The 20,260-nt window shown below is 34.9% G+C and overlaps 1 protein-coding gene across 3 annotated transcripts in view; it reads left to right on the top strand.

Annotated features, from left to right (window-relative positions):
- The window catches only part of PCDH7 (protocadherin 7), a 439,021-nt gene that overhangs the window by 212,932 nt on the left and 205,829 nt on the right, over window positions 1-20,260 (top strand). For 2 of the 3 annotated variants that reach the window (XM_062212962.1, XM_062212965.1), the window contains exon 2: window positions 89-305. In XM_062212962.1, the coding sequence (XP_062068946.1) occupies window positions 89-305 (217 nt within the window). The remainder of the gene's footprint in view (window positions 1-88; window positions 306-20,260) is intronic. The other variant, XM_062212963.1, reaches the window with a different exon arrangement.

Raw genomic sequence — 20,260 nt, 5'->3', positions numbered from 1 at the left:
CCTTAATGTATGTAATGTATGTATTTTTTGAAATGAGATCGTTGCCAATCTTGTATCTTAGTGACATTCAGAATCTTTTCTTTTGCAGCCGTTTCGTAGAGTGACGTTTTCTGTTGTGAGTCAGCCTCAGGACCCACATCAGGGGTCACTGCAGAGTTGCTATGACAGCGGGCTGGAGGAGTCAGAAACACCAAGCAGTAAGAGTTCATCAGGGCCAAGACTGGGTGCCCTTCCACTCCCAGAGGACAACTATGAAAGGACCACGCCGGATGGCAGTGTTGGTGAGGCAGAGCATATGGAAAATGGTAGGGGCAAACACAACATCCACACACATCATCACGCTAGTGAGCCGTAATCAATAAACTCGTGAAGGTCAGTCTAAAACCAAAATAAAATAGCAGACACCAAAACTATTTTATTTTAAATAATAGAGATGTGCTAAAATTCAGAAATGCTAAATAAAGGAACATAACTGTATAGATAAATGTCACCAAAACTGCACCATCATTTTAAAATGCCTGTCATAAATAAATGGATATAGAAATACATCAGAGTAGTGCCTGCTATGAAAAACTCTAAATTAGTACACAATTCCTCAACCAAAGCCATCGAGAAAGGTCGGGTCTAATGGTTTACTTCTGTTCATTTTTGTCATGCAACTATTTCTTCAACTAGAACTCTCCAATCTAAGTGAAAGGAAGTGGCAGGAAACACACCTTGCTTGATGCAAAGGCATTTTTCAAGCCTCTCCTTCCAAGGGAGAACGGAAATGGAGTCAAAGCAGGAGAACAGTTTTATCTTGTTCTCTCTAGTATAAAGTACATGCTATTTATCAGAAGTCCCTTCTCACTTAAGTATAAAGTTTTCTCATTTTTGTTCAAGAGAGAGGAAGGAAAACATATCATGATATTCCGTATTCTATCCCATTGTGAAAGGATTCTCTTAATACCACAATTGGATTTATATACATTTTCCTTTCAGTTGTAAAGTTAGATTGAAAATTATGCTGTAAAGATCTCCACATATTCCCAAAGATGATTGGTGATTTATTTTTTGGATTTCAAGTCATAATTATATGCCTGAGGAATAGATTTGTGTCAAATAATGGAATGATAAAGTTCTACCTAACTTCATTATTATTTCAAATATTAAAAGAATATTTACGTAGGGAAAGAAGGAAGAATCACACACATACATTTTATCTCTAATGAAAACTCAAAATGGATTTGTGTCTTTCACCCAAGTGAAATAAGACATTTTAACTTTTTGTTATATGCCGATTTCTTTATTAATGACATGCATATAGAGCACATTAATGCAGAGAAATACTGAATTTTTTTTCTGGAAATTTGCCTATGAATATTGAAATCCAACATTAGAGAGCCATGTGTCATAAATGACCCAAGTGAAAGCATTGCTAAATTAAATCATGTGAAATATTTATCTGCATTGTTATTAAGTGAGAGGATGTGACATCAGAGTCTGATAACTGATGTCTCTCCTGACTAGCAGAGTGCAAATGACATTTTGTCGTATGGCTATAAAGGCATGCTTATCTGTGTGTATGGTAGTGTGTGCTTATGGGGATGGGAGTTTGATGTGGCTTTAAGGATTTAACTATCTGAGTAACTTTCTAAAATGAATATAAAGTTTTGGTGTGGATTGCAATGCTGATGATAATATATGTAAGGCAAGTATGTTTAAACTACTTAACAAAAAATAAACTTTAGTTTAAAAGTACTGTAACTACATATATATGTATATATTTCAAATGCTAGTAAGACTCAGGATTTAATTAAGAGATATTACTATATCTTTTGATGATAACATATCATTTTATTTTGTTTTAAAAAGTGCTTGTTTTTATTAGAAACAACATTATGCACAATTAAGTATTTTTTTTGGATGTCAGATATATTAGTAGAAAGGACTTTGTCCCACTGGCATAATAATTGCATTTTAATGTTATTTTCTATTTTGTGATTTGTGAGGATTCAGTAACTTTAAAATATGAAAGGAATGATAAATCATCAAATCATAAACATATTTGACAAACATAGGAAACATACTGGTTATGAAAAACTTAACAGGTGAGCTTAGCGAGATAACAGAGTTTTCACTGAGACACATATCCAAAAGAAGGCTTTTAGTTTTTTTTCTTTTTTTTAATAACCATGTTTTAAGTCCTCTTAACAGCAAGCATCATTATAATATAGCTGATTTGCCCTGGTTTTACACATGACTGACACTTGAAATTTAGTTTCTGTAATCATTTGTCATAAGGCTGTGATTCATGTTAGACTTGATCTATAGGTGGTGACAGAAAAAGCAAATGTGGAAATTTGGGTTATCCAAATGCAGAAGTTGACACTGGAGTAACAGTTTTGCTGGGTTCAAGTGTTCAGATTACTCATCTAATTGTAATGTATGGTTGTATTGCCTGAATTTTGCTCATTTCATTTTCAGTATTAATGGGTCATTCTGACATAAATAGAATTGAAGTTGAAACATGTCAAGTATTCATTTTTCACATTTAATTTGCATCCTGGTAATCTGCAGTGTTTTTCTTGGTTAGGTTATAATCAGGATTTATACTAGATTTTCATTTGGTCTTCCCATGAAAGTACCATTTTGGATATTCTTCTAGTTCCTATTAACATCACCCCCAACATTTTTCTTCAATTTAGCCAATGTGATACCATGCAGTTAAAAAGAACTGTTTGGTATTAACTTTTGTTGAAAAGGTTAGAAAATAGTTCCCAGTGTGATAGCATATAACATTCCAACATCATGATACAAACTAGGGATTAGTCAAGATAGCTAATGATAGAAATAAGGTGTCAGAGATGCTGTGGCAATGAAGTAACTGAAACAAGATAATTAAATAAATAGTGAAATTTACTTACCTTTTCTGAAGGCTTTTATCTGCTTTTGTAGTTTACCATAAAACAAATTTTCATTAAGACAGCCTAAAGGCACAATTCTCTTTTCTACTAGCTTTACTCTATATTTTGATCCACATTACTCCCAAATAAAGAATGAGGTTTTATTTTCTTATTAGCTGAGGAAAAAGAATCTACCATAAGAATAAATATAATTTCATCAAACTAAATCTGATAATGTAGAATGAAATCCACCAATCTGAACTTCTAAATTTGTGATAATTATATCCTTTAGGTCTCTACAAAGTAATAATTGAACTTATATCATTTAGAAAATATTTTAAGAAAACTGTATGAGTTATGCATATACTGATGACAAAGACCACTAAGGTAGTTTTTTGCCTTTAATTATCAGCATGATTATTACATACTAATCTGTTGAGGGTTATCATTGAGTGATTTGTTATTATTACTGGAATAGAAATATTTTAAAGTATGGAGTCCATGGTTGTGAATTGGTAATATTAAAATATTTGATAACAAAAATACTAAAATTGAAATATATTGCAATGAATTTATGATTCAAGTGAAAGCCAAACATCATGCTTTAAAACACCATCATGTTAATGGCAAATATTGACTACATGAATGCATTCCCTTGTCTTGATTATACAGTAGGCTTCAGTCTTTCTCCTGAAGTGGTGTTTAACACCTTCTTTAGAACTGTGCTAAATATTTATCTTGGTCCCTGCTTTCATGCAATGATCTACTTATGCTTTCCAAAGCCCCTTCTGAATTATCTTTACAAAGGTGGCTTGTCTTTGCTATATATGGCTTGATCATATCCTAGTGTTTAATAAGCTAAGCTACAGAAAACACTCAACTTGGCATCTGTCCGAACTTTGCCATCAGCATTGGGTAGGTCAAACTTTTTTTCTCTTTCTGCTTCTGATTCTCTGTAAAGCAAATGAATAAATTAACTCTGATATCTTACCCAGCAATCTGATTTTCCCTTTACATTCAATTTTCCTTGTATCTTTTACTCTACAAAATAGAAAGACCATTGTATCTCTTAGTGAGATGGTGATTAGATTTGATGATGTGTGTTAACATGGGCAGGACAGAAGTAATTCTAGGGCATTCCAATAGTAGGGCATGCATTTACTACATAAATCAAAGCAGTGGACCGAGTCAAGTGGTGTGAATGCTGGTCAGGTGTATAAAAATGTTTGCACCACAGCAAACAGTACTGGAGACAGTACTGGAGCCTCCCATAATTCCCAGTACACAGAGCCATTTGTAGATCTGATCTAAGCCCCTGCTCCAATGTCCTGCTCCAATTCTACTCTGAGATGAAGACATTTACTCTCTTTGCATGCTAATGTAACTGTGATCAGATTAAGAATGAAAAAATCAGGAAACAGCAATATGTTCATTTTGGGAGGCAAACTTAATGAGAACATGCCATAATAATAATATAAAATGGAAAAACAACAGATAATACATGACAGGTTTTAAACAGTTAAATGAGTTTAGAAATTTGGCCACTCTAAATTCCAGGTTAATTTTATGTCTTTTGATTTTCTCAAATCTTTAAAAATTACTATTGGCTTTTATATACTAATACTTTTAAATTTGACACTCCCAAATTTCTTTTTCATACTTTTAAGGTAGGCCCTTAAAAGTCTTTTGTTTATTGTCTCTACATCATCTTGCCACTCTACATATTTTAAATAGTTTTAGAGTGCCTTGTCCTTGATAGTTAAAAAACATGGTGCTGTACATAATGAGATCATTTTGTATCTACCATGAATTTTTTATATTGCCTTTTAAATACAAATGACAATATATTTAAAATATAACTGGGGAAGCTGGCATTGTGTGGCAGTGAGTTAAGCTGCTGCTTATGATAACTACATCCTATATATTGGAACGCCAGTTCGAGATCCTGCTAGTCTGCTTCCAATCCAGCTTCCTGCTAATGTGTTTGGAAGGCAACAGATGATGGCCCAAGTACTTGGGACCCAGCTACCCATGTGGGAGAGCTGAATGGAGCTCCTGGTTCTGGGCTTCAGCTTAGCTCATTCCTGGCTGTCACAGCCATTTGGGGAATGAAGCAGTAGATGAAAGATCTTTCTCTCTCTTCATCTCTGCCCCCCTGACATTCTAATATTTGAATAAATAGATAAATAAATAAATAAATAAATCTTTAAAGAAGTACACACACACACATATATCATTGAGAATGAAACAGCACTTTTATGTGACCAAAGATTATGAGAATAAAGATTAAACTCTGCATAGATTAAAAGACTCTTTCTCTCTCTCTCTCTTTTTCTCCTGTCTACGCAATTCCTAAGCAGGCATTTGTAAAGTGCTGTCATCTACCTTGTAATGGCTTGTGCTGTTTTCATTTAGACTGGCTTATGTGGTAAGGCTGCCTTTTCCATATTTCCCCCAAGATTACCATATACTTGCAAATGGCATGAGCACAGCAAATGTTGTACATATGTTTTCTGTAAGAAGAGACTAATATACGTTGCTAAGAATTCATTTTCATAAACAAATGGAAAGGCTACTTACATGGTTTGATTGGTTTATGCTCAGTACATATGTTGAGACATTGCACTTTATCCTATAGAAATGTCCATGTGTTGTATGTTAACCAAAAATGTAAAAAATTATTTAAGAAAACGCAAGTTCATAGAAAATGCATAATAGGAAGAAGCAATGCATGGATTTCAAAATGCTTTGTTCCAACATAAACTTCTCTTCTAATTCCATTTTTCAAGAAAAGAGAGAGAGAGAGAGAAAAGAATTCATTTTCAAGGTTCTACATCTCTCCATGTCACTCTAGCTGCTATTGTCTGATTGAGGCTGCTTTTTTCTAATTTTCCAGCCATCTGTGACACAGCTGTGAACCTTCCCCATAACCTAAGAAGTTTGTAGGCCACCATTTTGGGAGGACCCCATTCACTCCTTTTGATTTTTAGGGATTAGAAAGCAAAAGTGATTATAGAGGCTGTCTTTAAGCAGATCTCAGCCAGTCAAAACCTATGGTAGAGCTAGTTTCTTGTAAAATGAGTAGTACAATCCCAACAAATCTAATGAAGATGCTATCCCAGAGAAGAACTGGCAGTGTTGTAGTGGAATCTGGTGTGACGTAAGGTGCAAGCTTTGAACTCTAAGGACATCAGTCTGAATCCTGGTTTCTCCTCTTAATAAGAGTGTAATTTTCTTAGCCCCACTTTCTTAAACTATAAATCATAGGGCTGTGGAAGAAACTAAATGACATGATAGTCATAATTTATAAATGAATAATAAGAACTTTACTAATCTCACTATATTGATTAAAATTTTACTGGTAGTTTAAAACAATAATGATAAATAACTGTGAATATTATTACCTTCACGTACCTTTGATATAAAACAATGATTTAAATCATGCAGGATTCATAGGCTTAGGCTTACCAAGGTAGCATTTGAAAATAACTAGTGAGAATGATATTCTCACCTTGAATAATTCCCAGTCAGATTCTCTCTTTTGTGGAACTCCGGGGCAGTATTGCTTAGGGACAGCGACTTCCATAGCAAGGATATAAAGTGAGGGAAGGATCTAAAATGAAGCCAATCCTCTGTTCTCTTCATCATCTAAGATTGGGCGGCGACGTTATCATCTTTCTACATTCCCTTTTCTCCTGCTTCAGGATTTTACAATTTATATTAAGTGTTCCAGTTGAATGCATTGCTCTTCAGGTGTCAATTTCCCTTGAAACTGCTGCAAAATATTCATATTGGCAGGGAAAATGAGCTGGAAAAAAGCTCCAATTAGTATGCTTCCCAGACTCTCAGTCCTTGCTTTTCTAATCTTAGAATTAATAATTAATACTGATAAAACATGGGGACATATTACCCTTTTTATTCTAATTTGGTCTGTCAAATCTAGATCACCCTGCTAAACCCTTAGATATTTAAGAAGGGAATGAGCTCTCATCAAATCTCAAAGTGACTTTGGAGGTCAGTTAGTGGGTTTGTTTCCACCAGATTCTCAAAGCTTTTGCTTGTGTGAATTTCAGCAAACTAGATGATAATGCAGTGGATTGTTTAGCCCCTATTCATTTTCAGTGTTATTCCAATCACTTCGTTATTTTTATTGCTTATAGAATATGTATACTTTTATATTTCCTCTGATTTTCTCCCGAATTTACATCCAAAAAAGTGATGTTACTGAAATACAACAACTGTTAAATATCTTCTGTGTAGTAAAGAAACTCTGGAACTTAGTGAAAGTGTAGTTAGCACTCTTAACCTCTTCAATTGGCTTACTGTTTCATCTCAATATTCCTCTTCTTGGGTAAAGCACTCTCCATTGTTACTTCTATCACAGGTTTCTTTCTTTCTTTTTTTTTTTCTGTAAGTGATGTCTCTTATTTCCTGGGAGAAATTGTATGGTAACAATGCTGTGATTATTCATTCTTATTCAACAAACATGTATTGAAAATAAAATATTTCCAAGGCTTTCCGGGAAAGTTTAAGTAAGTGAAAAAGAATCTCTGCCTTTAAAATGGAAGTCCTTATGTGGAGGAGATCCAACCTTGAATGCAGTAAATTAGGTATAATGTAAAAGAAGGAAGCTTGTAAGAGAAGTTCAGAGTGGTATGAAGCACAAAGAAGACAAAAGAAAATTGCACAGATGAAACCACTGTAAATGCATTTATTGAAAGTCTTACATTTTATAAATAAAATCCTGGGCTGAAAGAAGGCCTTGAAATGTTACTTGCTTTATATCCACCCATCTTTGACACAGTTGATAATGATTGAAATGGCCTAGAAGCTTCATGGTAAACCAAATAAATTCAGATTATTTAAGTTTCACTTTTATCATCAATTTTTTTTTTTTACTTTTTATGTTTCCTTTTCATTTTATTGGGGGAGTATGATGTTAAATGTAATTAGTTTGAAAAGTCTGTAACTCAACATTCATGTAACTGGAAGCAGAAGCTATATCCAGATCTAAACTATAAGACAGATTAATTATTTCTCTTTTCTCTCCCTGCTTCTAAACACAGACAATTAAAAAAAAAAAGTGTCCTTTCAATAAGGACTTTATAATTTAATAAGAGCCTATGAATAATTTGAAGTCACTCTTATTTCTTTTCAGAAGATCATTGTAATTTTCAAATTAAATAAATGATTAAATTACATTAGAGTGGATTAGATTAAATTTATTTGTTGAAAAACCAATCTATTCCTTTTGAAAATTATTTTTGGATTTATTATTTCAAGATTCAAGTTAGGTTTGTGATATTTCTGTTTGTAATATGTTTCTTGTCCATCAGAAATATAGACAATAGATTGCTTTATTTTTAAATCTTGTTTCTGATAAACTTTTACTTAATTTATGCAGGTAGTTTTTTTGGTTTTAACTCTCATTATCTTGTATGTCTTCTCATTACTATCCAGAAAATATTATTGAAGCTTCATTACAATAATGAGAGAATTCTTGAAACACATGCAATTGTAAATGCTTTCTCTCAAACAGACTTTTAACTGCTGACATCAGATAATCTCAAAGGAATCTAATATTTTATACTGTATGTTTAGATGAAATCTGTGACAATTGATATAAAATGTTTGGGAATAAATAGATAATGCAATGGCACACAGCTATTTAAAATCTCTCTTAATCATTTCTATTTAAATATATTTTCTATGATTTTTTTTTATCTTCTGAAATGCTTACCATCTACATCAATGAGGTCATCAGCAGACCCAGATATGATCTGAGAGTGGTGTGCTTCTCTGAGGCCACAATCCTCTGAACTATACAGAGTTCTGCGCTGAATTGGGCATTGTTTCTATTACATGTGAGCCTGCATTTCACCCATCCAGAACTTGTAGCAAAAGGTCATGGAAACTATAGCTGAAATTCTATAGAATGAACAAGGGATGTGGAGTATTAGGAGATGTCGTTGAGTTAAATTTAGTAACTGTTGAGTATTTAGTGTATGCAAATATTCATCAAGGATAAAAAGTTGGATGAGACATGCTCTTTGCTTTCTAAGCATGCATATATGGTGATGGAGAATATTATGGACACAATGAGGTATTTAAAAGTAAAGGTGGAGGGCACACTTTCTGGACAGATTAAGTGCTACAAGAAAGACAGGAGAGTATGATTTGGGGATACTAAAAGTTGTAACCAAGCCCCAAGAAAAACACCCATGAGGACATGGGAACAGTGGCACTATTTGACAACCTTGGAAAACTAGAAAGAACAGCACATTTCCATGGGAATGATTCTGATTCAGATATTTTGGATTTAAGGTATCCTTGAAAAAATTCAAGCAGTATCTAGCAGGCTATTGGAAAAACAGATCTGAAACTTAAGTGTATACATAAGTAGAAAAAATATATCTTTAGGCATCATTAAGAGTCTTTTGATAATGAAGCCTTGGGAATATATAAAAAACATCAGTTAACGCATATAACACTAAATAGAAGATGATGCCTAAAACAGAATCTTGAAAGAACTGAAATATAAAAGAATAATGGATACATTTCAATGGAAGTGACTGATAAGGTTACAAAAAAACAAAAACAAAAACAAAAATGTGGTAGGCAGAAGAGGGAATTTAGAATAGGGAAATAGACACATGAGACCATGCAGACTGGATTAATGAAGGGAGCTTGGAGAGTTAGTGGGAGGTGCTTGTATCCTGTAAATTGCTTAAAGACAGAAGAACCAGTGCTTTGCTCATCACTGCATGATACATCTGGAGTAATCTCTATACACAGATGTCCAAAAGAAAAATTGTTGAATTGATTTATGTAAGTAAATAGAGGTCCATGTTGCTGACACAGATTCAATAGAAGTAAGACAATTAAGAAAGCTGGAGGCCAGGAAATAGGCATAAAAACATACTTGAGAATTGCTTTCTCAGGTCACCAGATCCATTGTGATGTACTTTTCAAAAGCAGGGTTATCGTTTTATCCTCTGATATCAATCTTAATGACTTTTTAATCATCTTTTATCCCACTTTTCAGGATTTTTCTTTAAAAAGTTTGAAGAGTCTGAAATTTCCCTATAACAACTTTGCTGTTTTTCCTAGAATAATATAATAATTACAATTGGTTTTACCCTGGTAGATGACTTTTATATTTTCCTTTATATTAAGAAATCGGTTGTCTATTTCACTTTTTTAAAAATGAAGGAATATCTGACAAGTTTCATTTATGATCCAATAATTGATAATATTATCCTGGCCATCATCAAAATTTTTACTTTGTGATTCCTGACACTGTAATAGTGTTATGTATTGTTAGTTCTATTATGTAAATAGATATACTTCAAAACAAAATATAATACAAATGAAATTTTACTGAGAAATAAATTCAAATTGTATACTAGAAAGAATGTCTAATTCCAATCTCATTTATATGTGTAAAACATCACAGAAATACAATGTATTGATGTTTACCACAGCTAGCACACTATCCCAGGGCAGAAAGGCCTCCAAACATATTATGCACAAACACTTATTAATAATCATTTTCTACAAGGATGTCCGTTTTGATGTTATTTGTACCTAAAGATTTTGTCTTGTAGCCCAGGATCACATAACCAATTATTGCATAATAATTTCTAAGTAAAAAGTAAACCCCCATACAATTACCCATACGATTATTGGCTCAGCAAAAATCTTGAGAAATGCACATTTCTTGACCTGGAATATCAATCATTATTGTCCTGAAGCACTGAAAAGAGTGGTGGATGGAAATGCATTATGCATCATTATACTACCTGCCTGTTTGGAAAGTGGCCTGTGGGTGGTACTTTGGATTTTTTTTCCAGATCCATTATACATAATTTTATAATGGCCTTGGATTATACAAAGCCAAGGATGGTGACCAGTTCTCAACACTATTAAAAGATTCGAATGTCAAAGTGGAATATTGTTGAATTACATTTAGAGCCAGAGAATATCTCATTTAAGAGAGAAAAAAGTCACTGCCTTATTTCAAAGCATGCTATTCCTTTAATGAACTACAAGGAAAATAAGTGTACCTCTTAAACATTTATTTATTTATTTATGTTTATCTACTTGAAAGGCAGAGAGAGCAATACCTTCCATCCAATAGTTCACTCCCCAAACGTCCGCAACAGCCAAGGCTGGGCCAGGCTGAAGCCAGGAGCCTGGAGCTCTACAGAACTCCCACATCCCTGTAGAGGCCCAAGCACTTGAACCATCATCTACTGCCTCCAAGGGTCATTAGTAGGAAGCATTAGCAATGTTGAATTAGCAATGCCATATGAGATGCAAGTGTCCCAAGCTGTGGCTTTACCAGCTGCCCCACAACACAAATTTCTTAATGTACTTCTCAACATTTTGCAACCAAGTAACTCTTTCTTAAAATAAATCACATTTTATTAATCTCCTTCTTAAATAAATCATATTTATTCAGTTTCTTCTAAAAATAAATCATATTTATTTTCTGATTCCATCGATGGAATCAGAAGGAGAATTACTTTATACAGACCCAACAAGGCCTGATGAAATGTGCAGGAAAAAAGAAAAAAATGTGCCCTTGACTGAGATCATCTGAGAATCCGACAGCTTTCACTCCGTAGAATCCTTGCCTCTTTCAGTACTTGTACTAGCTACAATCTGTGTCTCTAACGTGTTGTTATTGTTGTTTATTTGTTCTCTTCTTTGTATGGCCATCTCCTGAGGATTTTGCATATTCTTTATTAAAATATATAAATGACTTTCTCCATGTTAGCAAGAGATGTGCTTGCGTAATCAGACTTCATTTTGGTTCTTGCTTATTGTCCATTTTGTATGGTGTCTTTGCATTATCTAAATATTCAACAATTATCCATCAATTTTGTTGCTTACCTGGCAGATACTACTGTTACTTCTGTGTGGGTGAAACCTAACACTCAACACTGTGTGAATAAGGAACATGCCCCCAGATTGATGTAAAATTTTAAAAATCGTTATTTCAATAGTCCTAATTCTCATGTGACTCTCACCTAAAACAAGCTCCATCTGCAATTATATGATTAATTGAGGAAATTGAGTTTGAGAGCCCAATCCTTTTTCTTTCCTTTCATTTTGGTGGAAGCAGCATTAACTGTACATCGTCACTGACCAGCTGACTGGAAGCAGCATGTTCACACAGGACCATATTTTATCAGTTTTTCCCTTTAAGCTCCCTGCCCTTTATTCAGTGTAATCAATTGTATTCAGCCTTCACTACTTCTTTGAGAATGCAATTTTGAGAGGCTCTTCTAGTTTCCTGGACAACATTGGTTCCTCTCTTTCTCTCAGAATAATGAAGATCTAAAATCTAATTCTTGCCTATTTCAGCCCCAGACTGTTTTTATACTCTTTTGTGAAATCAAGCCTACATGCTTTTCTTTTGCTGCCCATGTCTGTGTATTATCTATGTCCCCAGGATCAAGTAGCTATTAAATTAGTTCTATCAATTGCCCATGGATTGAAAGATACCCATGTGTGTTTTTCTTAAGTAACCACATTTTATTTCAGAGCACAAACTATAGGACTTCTGACTTGATTATTTAGCTTCTGGGTTTTTTTTTTTTTTAAGTTTTCCAAAATAGCAGAGAAAATACATTACTTTTCTTTACCCTAATGAAAAATTCTGAGTTCCTTTGGCAGTAATTTCAGTTTTAGAGTAGAATCAGAAGCATATCTCACAGATTGACTCACAGGTTTTTTAGTTTTTTCTTGATTTTCTCCATTCTAATACCCTTATTCCACTGCTCCTTGCCAACTCACCATCCAATGCACATTTTCTCCCTCATATCTTATCTATGACCTTTTGGGAATTTAATAATTCAGCTTCTCTACCAAATGTCATTATATTAAATCATTTCAGATTATCAACTTTCTCTTTTCCTTCAGAATGCCATCTAGAAGAATATTTTCCATAAATTTTCAGCCTTAAAAAAGTCCTCCTTGGACTGTGTGTTCGACACAGTGGTTAAGATGCTGCGTGGGTCACCTGCATCTTGTATTGAAGTGCAAGGATTCAAGTCCATGTTCCACTTCCAATTCCCTTTCTGATACTGTTCACCCTGTGAAACAGCAGGTGATGGATCAAGCAGTTGGATCCCTGCCACAAACATGGGAAACCAAGACTGAGTTCCTGGCTTCTTCCTTAGGCTGGTCCAAATATGGGTAGTGCCAGCATTTGAGAAGTGAACCAGTTTATAGATCTCCCTCTGTCTCTTTCTCCCTGTCTCTCTGCCATTCAAATAAATAAATAAATAAAAAGTCCTTTTTCAACTCTAACTTAATTCTACTCTGTTCAAATACATATCATGTATGTTGCAAAGAATTAGTCAGAGATATCTTGGGTCTAGTTCAAACTCTATCCCATTTTCTAGAATATCTCCCTCACATAGATAATAGATTATAATAATTACTGCTTTATCTACCTCAAAGTGTTACTAGGCAGTTATATATAAGCATATTTTGCGACTTTAGCATTAAAAATTCCCTAATTATTGCTTCACTACATTCTGCTATTTATAGATGCAATACTTACAAATTTTTTGTGATTTTACAGTTAACTCAATGTTGTGTTTTTTTCCACATGAAAACATTCATAATATTTATTAAATTTGTGATTATTTTCTTACCTGAAGAAATGTTCACTGGCCTCATTTATGTTGAAAAATAAAGATGAACTTTTCTTGGCCCTTTAAATTTCCCCTTTTAATTTCCAATTCTGAAGTACACGGATCTCTAGCTTCTATGACTGAGTTCCAATATTTATAACAAATATAATTCTGTGAAAACCATGGAGAAAGAAAATCCATTAATAATGTCACATTCATTTTCTGCCAGCTAAGTGACTTCGGTCTTCGAGAGGACTGCATATATTTTCCTGGATTTGTTGTTAAGGAATTTGGTAAATAACAGAAACCAGGAACTCACAGAGATGCTCATCAAATAATTATTAAAGATCATTCAGTGCCCAGTTGCAGAGTATTTTCTAAAAGGCTCAGATTACAGACAACTCTCAAATATTCAGAGCAATCAGCAAAGCCTTGTAAAGATTCTCACCAACAACACTGTGGATAGAATCTACCAATTAGGCACCCATTCATAACACTTATTCATATCTCCAGTTAAACTGTTAATTTAGCCAAATACATTCATAAATGTAGAAATCAACTTTTATGGGGAATTTGAGATAATTTTCAGAGCACAGTGCAAAACACCCAATTAAAACACAATTCAAGCAGAAAGGGGCTGACGTGATCTAAAGGGAGTAAATCACCACCAAATGTCTCTAATGTCAGAAGCAAAGGAATTAGAATTGTATTCACTCCTTCTCGTATGTACACACAGAAAATCACCAGCAAAGATCAACATAAAATTAATCATCGATACATCAAATATGTTTACTAGAATGATGAAGTGGTGTCCTTATTCAACATCTAAAAATGAGATAAAAAGCATACAGAAAATTAAATTAATATTCATTTAATATATAAGGATTTACTTGGATATTCTGCAGAATTCATTTGCTTTATACAGTTCCTCCAAGAAAGGCAATACTACCTGCATTTTATAGATAATGAAACTGCGAATATATGTAAAATTGTGGATAATGTCTGCAAATGCTAAGTGTTCAACACATGGTAGTTGTTATTATTTGAGTGTTTTGCTACTGTTAGCTCCACTGGGCTGTATATGTATTCTTGCACTCAAAAATCATGATAACCTATTGAAGCAATTATATTTACTTCTATTTTAAAAACACATTTGAGGGGTAGAGATTTGTCCTGGTAGTAAAGATTCAGGTTTGGATGCCAACATCCCATACCAAAGTGTCTGGGATGAAATTCTGGCTCTTCACTCCACATTCCAGCTTTCTGCTTTGTGCACCCTGGGAGGCAGTGGTGATGGCTCGGGAAGTTGGGTCGCTGACGCTCATAGAGGAGAGAGACCTGGACTGAATTCTGTGCTCCTGGCTATCGCCTGAGACAGTCTAAGCCAATGTAGGTATTTGGGAAGTGAACTAGTGGATAGGAGCACTCTCTGTTTCTTCTCCACCACCACTCCCTCTGTGCTTATCAAGCAAAGTAAACATATTTGAATAGGAAAAATAGCTTTTATTTTATATTTAATGGAAATCACTAATTTATTATGTGTTTTTGAGAAGATCACTTATTTTCTTATTGTTTCATTGTCTAAGGCAAGCAATAATCCATGTCCTACCTACTTTTCAGAGAATTCCTCTTCTATATGTGTTTTAACAAACACAACACATTTTTGTTCCTTTGTGTTAAGCCATATTTTGTTTCATGGTCAAGAACTGATCAAAATTGTAGTATTGATGTGAATTGTTATCTGAAATTGTAAATGAAAAAACAAGGTATTAAAATCACAAAAATTGAGAAGTTAATAGCTTTTGTTTTCATTTGCTTGAGAATGATACAATAATAAGCACAGTACCATTTTGAGCTCCTTAAAGATAATATTTCCTAACCAGTATAAGAGAATCAACACATGGTGCTTTATGCACTGGGTACACTTGAGTTGTATTCTTCTGTTTCATTGATAGATCATTGTAGATACACACACACACACACACTCACATACACACACACTTCTTCATTTCATCCTTCTTCCAAGGTAGAGATGCTTGACTCAGTTGGAGATTGTAGAAGGAAAATCTTGCAGAGGAAACCTGGTTCTGAAGGTGGTCCCTTGACTCCCAAAGGTTGTAGAAACAAAGCAATTAACTTTTCATATGCAAACTATTCAGTAAAGCAAACAGTACAGGAATTTTTGAGCAGTTTATTCAATACTTTTAATATTGTTTTAGTAATGCTGAAATTTCCAAAATAGGTAATCCTTTATCATTTTTCTTTCTGTAGAATAAGTATAGGAAAATGTTTCCATGCCCATATCATTGACTTCAAAACTTCTAACAATATATTTTTTAAAGATTTAATTATTTGAAAAGCTGAGAAAATTACAGAGAGGCAGAGGCAGAAAAAAGGAGAGAAGTCTTCCATCTACTGGTTCACTCTCCAGATGGCCTCAACGATCAGGGCTGGGCCAGGCCAAAGCCAGGAGCTTCATCTGGGTCTCCCATATGAGTTCAGGGGCCCAAGAACTTGGGCCATCTTCTACCACTTTCCCAGGCCATAGAAGAGAGCTGGATCAGAAGTAGAGCAGCCAGGATTTGAACCAGTACCCACGTGGGATGCCAGCACTGCAGGCGGCGGCTTTACCTGCTATACCACAGCACCAGCTCCCTACCCATATTAATTTTAAATAATATGATGTTGGGGTCTGGAGTCATGGTGCAGTATGTTGAACCACTACTTGGGACACCTGAATCTCATATCAAAATTCTTGTTCAAGTCTTAGCTACTCCACTTCCAATCCAGCTCCCAGTTAATGCGCTTGGCAGAGAAGCAGATGATGACCAGAGTTCTTGAGAGCTTGCCACCCCTGTGGGAAATCTGGATTGAATTCCTGACTCCTGTCTTCTGCCTGACTCAATCCTGGCCATTGTACCCATATCTAGGGTGAGCCAGCAGATAGAAGATATCTCACTCTCACTCTCTCTCGCTCACTTTTTCTCTCCCATCTCTCCCTCGTTCTCTATTACTCTGCCTTTCAAATAAATAAATAGTAATTAAAAATAATATGATGCTTATAATATATAATTAAATTGGGGCAAATATTAGCTATTTCAAGAGTTGAGCACAAAATTTTTAACTATGGCATAAGATCCTTTACTTCCATAGGGAATATTTATTTATTTATTTTTTATTTATTTTTTTTTATTTTTTATTTTTGACAGGCAGAGTGGACAGTGAGAGAGAGAGACAGAGAGAAAGGTCTTCCTTTTGCCGTTGGTTCACCCTCTAATGGCCGCCGCGGTAGCGCGCTGCAGCCGGCGCACCGCGCTGATCCAATGGCAGGAGCCAGGTGCTTATCCTGGTCTCCCATGGGGTGCAGAGCCCAAACACTTGGGCCATCCTCCACTGCACTCCCTGGCCACAGCAGAGAGCTGGCCTGGAAGAGGGGCCACCGGGACAGGATCGGTGCCCCGACCGGGACTAGAACCCGGTGTGCCGGCGCCACAAGGCGGAGGATTAGCCTGTTGAGCCACGGCGCCGGCCTCCATAGGGAATATTTAGTTTAATTATGCCTACCAATTGATCCGAATTATTGAGCCTGCTCAAACTTGTTAAAGCAGAAGAGGCTTTCTGAGATAAAGCAAGTAATTTTAAACGTGGAATATAATTTTGAAATGAGCAGCCGAAATATGATGCTAAATGAAATAGATATCATGTGTACAAAATAATTTCTCAATTTTCTTAATCTCAAGAATTATTTGTTATTAAATAACTTGATAGAGAAGACATTCCTTGCAAAAGTGGATTGATGACTTAACTAGAGTTAGCATTTACGATACTGACTATTTTGGGGGTTCCAAAATAGGAACATTGTGGGCTTTTTAGTTTGACATATGCATTCACATCATGTATTTAGGAACACATGTACAGAGAAGATGATGCATAATTCAATGTAACATTCAGTAAAAATACCTGTTTCCACCGAGACGCCAGAATATTTAGTTTGCTAATAATTGACCTAGTCATTAAGCGCCTCTCTCAGCCCAAATCTACCCCTGCTGCTCTTTTGTGACTTATATATATCTTAACATCAGTGTGCAGCTCTCTTTTCCTTGCTGAGAAGGCAGGCCATTTCTGAAGTGGTTAGGGCAGTCCCCTTGCCTCAACGGGGGAAAGAGAATAGAAAACGTAATATAGCTACACGGGGAGATGTCTGCCTCTGAGCTCTTTTCATTTTAGCAGCTGGAGAAATATTGCTACGCATTATGGCCCAGACACACATTCTTTCTAAATGAAGGTTACTGCCATTGATTCCCAAGAGCTAAAGGATCCATTTTAATATTTTTTGCACTTCATTTAGCTAGTCTCCTTATTGATTGGACTTTATGAACTATCTGCTTGTGCCTGATGAGCATTCCTAAACAATTGGCTTATGGACTGATATAAAGGGAATTTGACCCCATGGTTACTGTATATTTTGGATTTTCCTTCTTAAATTTATGAGCAAACTTTAGGAGGACTTGGCCTTGCTTACTTGGAAAGCACACACACACAGAGAAAGAGAGAAACGTGTGGATCTCAGCCTTGTGGGCCAAGTGGGTCAGAGTAAATGTTGGAAATAATTTGATTAGTAAATTATGCTTTCGGAAAGATTATATTTGGAAATAATTTTCTATTGAACTACAGACAATAGTTTCTAAACATTGCAAACCTGATAGTCTTCCATGATCTTGAGATTTTTATATTGCAAAAATAAGTAATAGTTCCAGTGTTAGAGTAAGCTTTATTACATTGCAAAGGCAAAATTTGTACCACATGTCTTTTAAAACATGGATTATTTTCTCTGATTACTCAACACACCAATCTGGCATTTAACATAATCCTTTAATTACAACACTGAAAATCTAACTTATGGCTGTCATTTTCTAATGCCTTCTGATGCATATTTTCCTTCAGGAATAAGGAGGATATTTACATTTTTAGAATATAGACTTAGAAATACAGTAACCTATTTTACAGCATTTTAAAATATGGGTTCAGGTTATTTCACTGGCCTGCTCTGATTGTCCCTCATTTCAAAATATCCTTTACACCTAGATTTTTTTTTCTTTCAATACAAGCCTTTACATCCCTGACAGCACTTAGATATGGCATGGTTAATCCACAACAGGTTTTGACAAGAAACTCTGTGCCCTGTGACTGACACAGAGTTGGTATTTCAAGTTTCTGTTGAAAATCTATGATAATCTGATGTAAATGTACCAGTTATTTATAATAGTCATTTCAGTATTGTGGTTTATTAGGACTCTCATGTGCTTTCTCTCAGCACTGGAAGCTAGCCATAACTCTGCCCTTGGCTTCTGTAATGCTTGCTATAATAAAGTCCTTCTGATACTACGAGTCATAAACTGTCGTGGATGCAGTCCAAGATAGACCCTATTGATAACTGAATTCTCTTTAATAGTGAATTGTATTCTTGTGAGACTTCGGCATAGTTATTTTCGTTCAGAGTTAAGGATTTTATGTTGAAATACTCTTTATTTATTTATTTATATCATTGAACAGTCTCACTGCCATGACTAAGAAAATTGCTCCATAAAATACTTGGTAATGTAAATGTGAGAATGAAAGTTATATATCTGATGATTTGTTAAATTTATGGCTTGTAGGAACATGACCGTCTGTATAAAGCTATCTAATATACACGCTGGAGAATATTCCAGTAATGCATAGTAAAAATGGGATGCTGCTGTAATAGGAAATCTCTAAAGCAGGAACCACTCTAGAATTGTGCCTTTGGCGTTTCTAATCATGCAGGGACTGGCTATGCAAATCTAAATTTGATGCAGGAAAATTTAGAATAAGCATTTATTTCAGAAGCACTTGCTCTTACAGAGAAGATAATAATCCATGTACTTTTAATGGATTTCCTTATCCATTTATTTTATTGGCAAGAAATGGAGGGGGCAGTTAAGAGAAGGAAGTTTAATTGGATTCAAGTTAGGGGAAAAATAGGTCAAGGTTAATGAACACAAGCCAGAGTGAAAAAGTATCGGTGTGGCAGGCAAGAGGGACTCAGGGTGAAATATGTTTGGTTTCTTTCCTTGTCTCCCAGGAATTAGGATTCAAAAATTTTTAGTCTCCTGGAGTGAGCATTTAGCTGATCAGTTAGGACACCAGCTAAGAGACCTGAGTCTCACATCAGACTACATTGGTTAGACTCCTAGCTCCCACTACTAACTCCAGCTTCCCCTGGGAGACAATGGTGATGGCTCAAGTAGCAGACCTGGTTTGAGTTCCCACTTCCAGTTTCTGTGGGCATTTGGGGAGTGAACTATTGTATGGAAGCAGGGAGTGCTCTCTCATACCTTCACTCTTGCTCTCACTCTCATGTTCACTCTCTCTGCCTCTCAAATAAATGTTTCCTTAAAATTGGTCATTGTAAAGACTCTATTTTCTCATCTTAAATTTTTAAGAAGTTTTTATCCTCACATTTTCTGAATTAATTTTGATTCAAATTGTTGAGAAATTCAGTCTATCTGTTCAGTAAATTTTCAATATAAAAAACATTATTTTAGAACCTTTTTTATGATGAACTCTCATTAACTGATACGCTTGTTGAACATTTAGAACATCCATAAATATGTAGCCACACAATATATGATTTTATAAAATTACATATTTTCTGTAAATAGAAAAACTATGCACTAGTAGAATACAAACAAAATACTTCGTGCA

The sequence above is a fragment of the Lepus europaeus genome, chromosome 16 (assembly GCF_033115175.1).
Source record: "Lepus europaeus isolate LE1 chromosome 16, mLepTim1.pri, whole genome shotgun sequence".
Lineage (NCBI taxonomy): Eukaryota > Metazoa > Chordata > Mammalia > Lagomorpha > Leporidae > Lepus > Lepus europaeus.
This window is presented reverse-complemented; position numbering and strand designations above follow the sequence as displayed.